This window comes from Entelurus aequoreus, linkage group LG08 (assembly GCF_033978785.1).
Source record: "Entelurus aequoreus isolate RoL-2023_Sb linkage group LG08, RoL_Eaeq_v1.1, whole genome shotgun sequence".
NCBI lineage: Eukaryota > Metazoa > Chordata > Actinopteri > Syngnathiformes > Syngnathidae > Entelurus > Entelurus aequoreus.
Genome location: NC_084738.1, coordinates 22,330,283 through 22,340,219, shown reverse-complemented (window position 1 = coordinate 22,340,219; position 9,937 = coordinate 22,330,283). Strand labels below are relative to the sequence as shown.

The window sequence follows — 9,937 nt, the reverse complement described above, 5'->3', positions numbered from 1 at the left end:
AAAACGCGTTTGAGTTTGTAATGCACAACAATACAATAGAACAGCAATCTGCACTGACTGAAAAACATGAATAATATTAAAGTATCTGTAAATTATTAGCCTTCATTTCATGTGTTGTTTGTACACAGCTAGCTCGATAGCGTATGCACAGTCGTGTACGATGATGTGCTGTGTGTATCATAATTAATAGCATAGTGACTCACTCGTTAGACAATTGTCCGTTTGGTCCAGCTGGCCGGAGATGTGTCCAGTTGATTTGGGTGAACAATCCATTAGTTCGGCATAGCTTGGCTCAAAGTTCCAGATTTGCAGTGACCATGTCGCACTCTCTCGGCTTCCGTCTGCTCTCAACATTCCAACCTCTTCTTTGTGCTCAGCAGTTCTTCCTCCGTATATTCAGCTACAAAAAGATAAGGTTGTGAATCCTCGTTTGTCCAAAATAATCGTCTTCGTTGTCTGTTACTAACTCTGCCATGATTAGAAAACACACTGGCGTTTGATTCCGGCAGTAGGAACATATTTGTTGCAAGAAGTCAGAGTCTCTGCTACAAACCATGTTAAACCCAGATTCCGATCTAACAAAGGTCTTAACTCATTCTCCTTCTATGCCACATCAATATGGAATGCACTCCCAACAGGTGTAAAAGAAAGTGCATCTCTATCCTCCTTCAAAACCGCACTAAAAGAACACCTCCAGGAAACTACAACCATAGACTAACACCCTCCCCCTTCCACATCCCCGGATTGCAATTAATCAAATGTAAATAATCAAATGTATACTTGTTCTTATGCTTTCTGAGCTCACTATGTTCACTGCTCGCTGTACATATCCTACCAAGTCAGACCTACACTGTTTAAATGTCCATTTCTCAGATGATATTATTGTTGATGACTGAAGTGCTGATATCAACCAAACCTACCCCCCCACCCCAACCCCCTTCACATCCCACCTCCCGGATTGTAAATAATGTAAATAATTCAATGTATATACTTTGAAGATGATTAACTTGTGTGATGACTGTATCGAGAGGAGCCAGATGAGGTGGTTCGGGCATCTGGTCAGGATGTCACCCGAACGCCTCCCTAGGGAGGTGTTTAGGGCATGTCCGACCGGCAGGAGGTCACAGGGAAGACCCAGGACACGTTGGGAAGACTAGGTCTCCCGGCTGGCCTGGGAACGCCTCGGGATCCCCCGGGAGGAGCTGGACGAAGTGGCTGGGGATAGGGAAGTCTGGGCTTCCCTGCTTAGGCTGTTGCCCCCGCGACCCAACCTCGGATAAGCGGAAGAAAATGGATGAATGGATGATAAACCGCGCTCATTTTTGAAGAATGGGGACTTTCGCCTCTTGCCTGGTTGTAAAAACGTGTCCGAAACAGCCCTTGCCGACCTGAATTTGACTGTTAACCAACTCATCTCCACAAAATTACAAGGCATGGACTCTTGTCAGCTTCACAACAAGATATTTGGAGCAGTAATGTCACATCTTTATCATAACAGCACACCGGGGGCGAGGGGATACAGCATTTAATAAATTGGTAAGCTTTCTTGCATTTTAACAGAATTTCTATGTAGGAAATGCCTTCCAAAGCATAAAAAAAAGGCCCTCCTACATTTTGCAGCCCTTTGAGACACTCGTGATTTAGGGCTATATAAATAAACTTTAATTGATTGATTTTTTTCCCCACATAGCTGGGATCCCTGAGTTATTAATATATAAACGAAAAACACTAAAAAGATCTATCAAAGTTTACTTATTATAGCCCTTGATCACAAATATCTCAAAGGGCTGCACAAGCCACAACAAAAAAAAAGTCTGCGGGCTATAGAGCGTTTTCAATTCGGGCTCCAGTACTATGGAATGTCCTCACGGTAACAGTTAGAGATGCTACCTCAGTAGAAGCATTTAAGTCCCATCTTAAAACTCATTTGTATACTTTAGCCTTTAAATAGACCCCCTTTTTAGACTAGTTGATCTGCCGTTTCTTTTATTCTCTCCTCTGCCCCCTCTCTCTTGTGGAGGGGGGGGGGGGGACACAGGTCCGGTGGCCATGAATGAAGTACGGCTGTCCAGAGTCGGGACCCGGGGTGGACCGCTCGCCTGTGCATCGGTTGGGGACATCTCTGCGCTGCTGACCCGTCTCCGCTCGGGATGGTTTCCTGCTGGCCCCACTATGGACTGGACTCTCACTATTATGTTAGATCCACTATGGACTGGACTCTCACTATTATGTTAGATCCACTATGGACTGGACTCTCACTATTATGTTAGATCCACTATGGACTGGACTTATGTCAGACCCACTCGACATCCATTGCTTTCGGTCTCCCCTAGAGGGGTGGGGGTTACCCACATATGCGGTCCTCTCCAAGGTTTCTCATAGTCATTCACATCGACGTCCCACTGGGGTGAGTTTTTCCTTGCCCTTATGTGGGCTCTGTACCGAGGATGTCGTTGTGGCTTGTGCAGCCCTTTGAGACACTTGTGATTTAGGGCTATATAAATAAACATTGATTGATTGAAACATTGATTGAAAATCCAAAAGATGGCACCGGCTATAATTTTTAGTCAATGATTTACTGAACAAGATTTTGAAGCTCATTCTTTATTGTATTAATGATAATCCTTAAGGCTTTCCAAATTAAGGTTCTTGAAAAAGAGGGGTTGTCTTATGTTCAAAGTCTAACATTTTTTAGAACAAGGTGGCACCCAAGAATGTTTCCCTGGGCGAGTCAGAGCTCCAATTCCTCTTACACACACCCCGCTGGCAGGAAAAGGGTCTCAAAGGTTGAGCAAAATAAACAAGAAGCAAGTGGTTTATCATGTTGAATATTAAACTATGATTGTTTTAGTCTTCCCAATATATGGGAAAGTAGTAGCGCACTAGTTTAGATCTTTTTTTTTGTACTGTCCAGCTACTCAGGCGAGTCATATTGTTGATGTCGATGCTGTACAGATTTACTTTAGAAAAGAGAAGTGTGGGATACTTCTCTTGTTGCCTTATTTGTATTTGACTTCATAAATGGATTTATTTAATGTTTGGCGCAGCCGGAACAGAGCAGAAGGGGATAGAAAGAAGAAAAAAAAAGACAGGAGGAAATTGCGGGGATAAGACAGAGAGACAACAACAAACACAACAATAACAACTGAACAACATCAGCAAATAGGATATGTACAAATGTGATAGTAAAAGTGATAGCAAAGAAGCAGTTAGTTAAGTAAATATTAATAACAAAAAAATGACAATGAACATTATTAAACTACAAATGGAGAAATACAAATACCAATAGAAATAGTACTATTAATGAATAATAATAATTACCTCTATTATGAGGTGGCGACTTGTCCAGGGTGTACCCCGCCTTCCGCCCGAACGTAGCTGAGATAAGCTCCAGCGACCCCGAAAGGGACAAGCGGTAGAAAATGGATGGATGGATCAGCCATACAATTGTTTCAAATGCAACAATACATATATGCAATGATAACTTGAATTACAAAAGATAGCAGATAAATGGAGGGGAAGAAAGAGAAGAAAACTATACTAACCCTGTGGATTGTTATAGTGACAATAGGTTAAGCTTTGTCAGTGTGCTGTGTTTTACCCAGTTTCCCCTAGGGCAACAATGTTAATGTTTGATGAAACGTGATTATATGCATGAGTGTATGTATGCATATGTGCTTGTGTAGGTACAGTATGTGTATATGTGTTTGTACAGTGAATGTGCGTGTGGATGTATGTGCCATGAGTGTGTATGTATGTACTGTATTTATGTGAGCGTATGTATCTATGTATGAATGAATTTGAGTATATATACATATATATACACATATATATATATGTGTATTTGATATATATATATATATACATATATATATATATATATATACATATACATATATATATATACATATACATATATATATATATATATATATATATATATATATATATATATATATATATATATATATATATATATATATATATATATATATATATATGCATGTGTGTATTTGTATGTATAAAGACAAGATACTTAACATTCAAACTGGAAAACTTTTTTGCAAATATTAGCTCATTTGGAATTTGATGCCTGCAACATGTTTCAAAAAAGCTGGCACAAGTGGCAAAAAAGACTGAGAAAGTTGAGGAATGCTCATCAAACACTTATTTGGAACATTCCACAGGTGAACAGGCTAAATTTGGAACAGGTGGGTGCCATGATTGGGTATAAAAGCAGCTTCCATGAAATGCTCAGTCATTCACAAAGGGCGAGGGTCACCACTTTGTCAACAAATGTGTGAACAAATTGTTGAACAGTTTAAGAACAACATTTCTCAACCAGCTATTGCAAGAATTTAGGGATTTCGCCATCTATGGTCAGTAGTATCATGCAAAGGTTCAGAGAATCTGGAGAAAATCACTGCACGTAAGCAGCAAGGCTGAAAACCAACATGGAATGCCCGTGACCTTCGATCCCTCATGCGGTACAACATCAAAAAGCGACATCAGTGTGTAAAGGATATCACCACATGGACTCAGGAACACTTCAGAAAACCACTGTCAGTAACTACAGTTCGTCACTACATCTGTAAGTGCAAGTTAAAAATCTACTATGCAAAGCGAAAGCCATTTATCAACAACACCCAGAAACGCCATCTAAGATGGACTGATGCGAAGTGGGAAATTGTTCTGTGGTCTGACGAGTCCACATTTCAAATTGTTTTTGTGGACGTCATGTCCTCAGGACCAAAAAGGAAAATAATCATCCGGATTGTTTTAGGCACAAAGTTCAAAAGCCAGCATCTGTGATGGTATGGGGGTGTATTAGTGCCCAAGGCATGGGTAACTTACACATCTGTGAAGGCACCATTAATGCTGAAAGGTCCATACAGGTTTTGAAGCAACATATGTTGCCATCCAAGCAAGGTCTTTTTCATGGACACCCCTGCTTATTTCAGCAAAACAATGCCAAGCCACATTCTGCAGGTGTTACAACAGCGTGGCTTCTTAGTAACAGAGTGCGGGTACTAGACTGGCCTGCCTGTAGTCCAGACCTGTCTCCCATTGAAAATGTGTGGCGCAATATGAAGCCTAAAATACCAAAACGAGACCCCGGACAGTTGAACAACTTAAGCTGTACATCAAGCAAGAATGGGAAAGAATTCCAACTGAAAAGCTTCAAAAATTGGTGTCTTCAGTTCCCACACGTTTACTGAGTGTTGTTAAAAGGAAAGGCCATGTAACACAGTGGTAAAAATGCCCCTGTGCCAATGTGTTGCTGCCATTAAAGTTAATGATTATTTGCAAAAACAAATGTTTCTCAGTTAGAACATTAAATATCTTGTCTTTGCAGTCTATTCAATTGAATATAAGTTGAAAAGGATTTGCAAATCATTGTATTCTGTTTTTATTTACGACTTACACAATGTGCCAACTTCACTGGTTTTGGGTTTTGTACAATGTGCGGGAGCCAACGTATGGCCCCAGCCAACACAGACAGCTCAACCCAAAACTGCAGGTGCGGTGCCCAGGGAGCACAGACAGGACCCCTCAGAGCCGGGCCAACCATGCCGCCCGGCAGCAGCGGCAGGCCATAGACCAGGGGTGTCAAACGTACGGCCCGAGGGCCGGATCAGGCCCGCAAACTGGTTTTAACCGGCCCGCGGGATGAGTTTGGTAAGTATAAATATGGGCCGAAATTTTTGAATGAAAGAAACTGCTGTTCTAAATGTGTCCACTAGATGTCGCAATACAAAAAATAAACCACATGATGTTAGTACATCAGCCGAGGAAAATTAACAAACTACATAAATAACATCCTATAATTTGATTTTGATATTATTTTTTTATCTTGATGGATTGAAAATGAACACCAATGAGTTGACTAATGAACATTATCTAATAATTTATTCAGAAAGTATAAATAACGACAAACAAAGATGGAATACTATTAACTACAACATGTAGGTGTAAATAAACCCAACAACATTATGATTTGTACATTTTCAGAATGTGCTTGTTCTATTTTTAAACAAAGAAAACAATCTGAAGTTTTCTTTATTTTTAAGTTATTGTGCCGTGATTTTACCAGTCTGGCCCACTTGGGCATAGATTTTCCTCCATGTGGCCCCCGATCTAAAATTAGTTTGATACCCCTGATCTAAACTTTACCGCTGGTTGTATTTTTTTCCATATTTTATTGTAATATTTTCAGAATGTGTTTGTTCTATTTTTGGCCAAAGTAAGACAAAGAAAACAATCTGAAGTTATTTTTTTGTTTTAATGCTATGGTTGTAATAGTCCGGCCCGCGTGTGCACAGATTTTCCTCCGTGCGGCCCCTGAGCTAAAATGAGTTTGACACCCCTGCCATAGACAGACACGCCCAGCAGAGGACAAGGCACAGGAGAAGCAGGGGGCAGCCTCCAAGCCAGCGAGAGACCACAACCCATGCGGGCACAAAGTTTTTTTCTGAGGTGGTACTTGCCGAAAAAAGTTTGACAACCACTGTTGAACAGTATCTCAGTCTTTGCAACGCTTGCACAGAAATAAGACCTAACTAACCATGTATGACTGAGCAGAACGGGAGCTTGGGGGAAGGCAGGTGTGCAGCAAGCACAGGGAGCTTCTTATTAACGTCTCACTCAAGCTGCAAGAAGAGTGAAGTGGGTGAGGGTAGACACGTCAAGAAGGATTTTTTCCCCTTTTTTTTTTTACATATGACTTCCATCTCCTTGTCAGTGTCGGTGTGAAAGAAGCCGACGACAGATGACCTACATTTGCTTTTCGAGGCGGGCTCCTGTACAGGAGGCCTGCCCACATGCAGAAAATAAAGACGTTCAAGTATGGCACAGATGAAGAAAAAAGGAAGGAAGCTATTTTTAAGTAAAAAGGTAGTGGAGCAAATGAGGCAAGGAGAAAGTTTTGACGGTAATCCTCCACTGGTGTTTATATAACGCACATCTTCTATTCTGCTCCGTGCACATCAAAGCTTTGCAAATCTGCATATATGATGCATCCTGGGAACAGCAGGAGATGTGTGCATTTCTGGGAGGGAAATAAGCTTCTTTGGAGTGTATTTTGACTTCTTTGGATGTGTCACTGCTCAAGTCCCCGGTGATGATTGTCCCCATTGCAGATGTGGCATCAAAATAAGCTTTTTTTAAAAAAAAAGGGAATATGATGGAGAAATTAAATAAAAGTGCTTCTCAAGACGTCATGTAAGTGCTGTCACTATCATGCTGTGCTCTAAAGATTTTATGGCTTCTAATGAAGTCATCAGACTGAAAGATGCATGTCTGCTACAATGCTGCCACCTGCAGTTGACAATCTGGAAGCTTGTAAGGCTGGTTTTCTACTGAGAGCATACTTTTACTGATTCATAATCCAACCATTGTCAGTATTCATTGGCAGACTACAATATGCTTATATACGTGACTACCAGGGAAGCGGTTTTTCTTCATAACATTCAACGAAACAATAGTAACAATACAAGAGGAAATGTTAGTCATCAAAATTTCAGATGTTTGAAATATAATGTACAATGTTTTACCCCTCATACTTTTCATGCACAGCCCTAACATTCCCACATAAGAAAAATATATTTTGTTGCAATAATTACATTTGACAATATCGCTGTAGTCAGTTTTTTTTTCATTTTGAATATAAATAACTTATTGCATGATTGTTTTATTTAATTCAGTGTGGCTCTATAAGTTGTTTTCCTTTCTTGTATAATAAATGATAGCAGTTAAAATGGTGCTCAATTATGAGCAGAAAACCTATGGAAAATGTGTATTAATAGTATGATTTATTTGGGCAAAGGCATGCTGTGAAGTTACATATCCAGTATAGTAGTACAAAAGTACACACGACATAGAACATACCAGAACCTAAGTGTTTTTGGTTAGAGTTGACCTCAAACATGCACAGAGTTACAACATCATACATTACATATTTCCAATTTCTAATTACATGTCTGAAAAGGATAAGGAAGAAGCAGCGCTACCCTTTTTCTGATTTTTGTAGGTGGTATTACACCTTATTGCTACAGTTACACCGTGACTCAGGATAACATGTGAGTAAAGTGTACGGTCATGGCCCACAAGGATTGGTGTAAGAAAATGTCTGTGAGCCAAATAAGCACACAAAGTAATTGTCCCCGTTGCTTGACGACAGCTCATTTGGATAGTAATCACCACCTTTATCATCTGATCTCATGGCCCTCTTCCTTATCTTAGGAATGGCATGACAAGCACTTATGACTGAGCAGGATTAATATCTCAGTCAGCACGCGAGAATTATTTCACACCACAAAAGTCTTCCTGCTGTTGTATTTTGCGTTTTCCTGCTTCGTCCTGTTGAGATTCTTTCCGCTCCTCTGCGACCTGGGCTTCATCCTCCCACTGCTGGTCGTGGCCTCGGTTCCGGCCTTTTCCGAAACCTTCTTCACAAGCTCCCCTGGCTTGTAGCTGTGGGGGCTCTCTGAGGCGTATTTCTCTCGAGTGGAGCAAAACCACTTAGCGGAGCTGTAGAGAAGTTCCATGCAGCTGGAGATGGCCGCCAAGACTCCTATGGCAAAGTAGAAGCAAAGGAAGACCGTTTTCTCTGCTGGACGCGAGGTGAAGCAGTCTACGGTGTAGGGACAAGGGAAGCGGCTGCAGGGATACTGGGCGTCCACCTTGAAGCCGTACAGCCACCACTGTCCGACAAGAAAGCCAACTTCTGCGACAATGCGGAAGGCAACGTTGATGATGTACAGCCTCCTTAACTGCAGAGTTTCCTTGTAGTCTGGAAAGGACTTGGAGCCACTTGTCCTCTTGTTGTGATGATGCATGGCATACATGAGAAAGAGCAAGGACGGCGTGGCAATGAGGACGATGTGAAAGACCCAGAAGCGGTACTGGGAGATGGGAAAGGCCTCATCGTAGCAAACCTGCTTGCATCCCGGCTGCAGGGTGTTACAAGAAAACTCCTCTTGCTCATCGTCAAACAGGTCGCTGGCCACCGTTCCCAGGATCAAGATCCGAAAGACGAGCATGAGCAGGAGCCAGAAGCGACCCAGCATGGGCGAGTGGGCCTGGAGGTGGTCGAAGAGGCCGCCGAGAAAGCTCCATTCTCCCATGACTGCACCGCCGTCTCACGCACAACCTTGCCACCGATTGCGGGGAGAAAATGAAAGGCATCTATCGAGGCTGAACGAATGCCTTTGTTTTTCACTTTACAACGGTTCATATTCCACCGACCTACAAGGAAAAATGAAACTTGAAAGCACCAAAGGAATAAAACAATAAAAGCGTAAAGAGATTAATGATACACTATACATTGCAGGGCAAACTACTTCGAAACTGTTTAGAATCCTAATTATTGGTCAAGTATATTTAACACAATGAATTTGACTTGGTAGCTAAGTGACATGTGCTCTTGTTCAATGTAAGAAACAAAGTAAAATGAAACAACTACAAGAGAACACAGCACCGTGGCAGCCATCCGTCATTTAACAGCATCAAATCCAAAATTAGATAGTTTTAAATACCTTGTGGAATTTGTCCTCGCCACTTCAAGCTGAGAAACCCAATTTCTGGCTGGTGACTTCTTCCTTTACACCACTAAAGCCACACTCCACAGTGCGTTCTTCCAACATCTTCAGATAATGGCGTAGATAGGGTTCAGGTTTATAAAGGCTTTTAGTAATTGAGAGGGCTGATGGTTTCCCAAGTTCCTGTTTGCTACTTATCTCCACTCATCAAGCGTCATACAGTAGAGATGTTTATAAAGAATTGATGATGAGGCATTCCTCAAAGCAGGAAAAGTCTGTTTGGAGGCATGCGTGACAAAACTTTTGATTTTTCTTATCAGGTTATAAATAAAATATTTGACACACAGGATTTTCTTACTCTAAGGTTTTCATTGAAAGGTAAACAAGTACTTTGAGCA

At 41.3% G+C, this 9,937-nt stretch overlaps 1 protein-coding gene across 1 annotated transcript; it reads right to left on the bottom strand.

Annotated features, from left to right (window-relative positions):
- Nucleotides 1–7,823: 7,823 nt before the first annotated feature.
- LOC133655009 (gap junction delta-3 protein-like) lies at nucleotides 7,824–9,678 on the bottom strand. Its single transcript, XM_062054897.1, has 2 exons — nucleotides 9,537–9,678; nucleotides 7,824–9,246 (listed from the first exon to the last, which is right to left on the bottom strand). Exon 2 carries the CDS (start codon nucleotides 9,123–9,125, stop codon nucleotides 8,307–8,309), a length of 819 nt encoding a protein of 272 aa, XP_061910881.1. The 5' UTR covers nucleotides 9,126–9,246; nucleotides 9,537–9,678; the 3' UTR covers nucleotides 7,824–8,306.
- Between the last annotated feature and the right edge of the window lie 259 nt (nucleotides 9,679–9,937).

What these genes read in the sequence shown, in the direction of transcription:
- LOC133655009 (XM_062054897.1), bottom strand. Translation starts at nt 9,125, where the DNA reads ATGGGAGAATGGAGCTTTCTCGGCGGCCTCTTCGACCACCTCCAGGCC.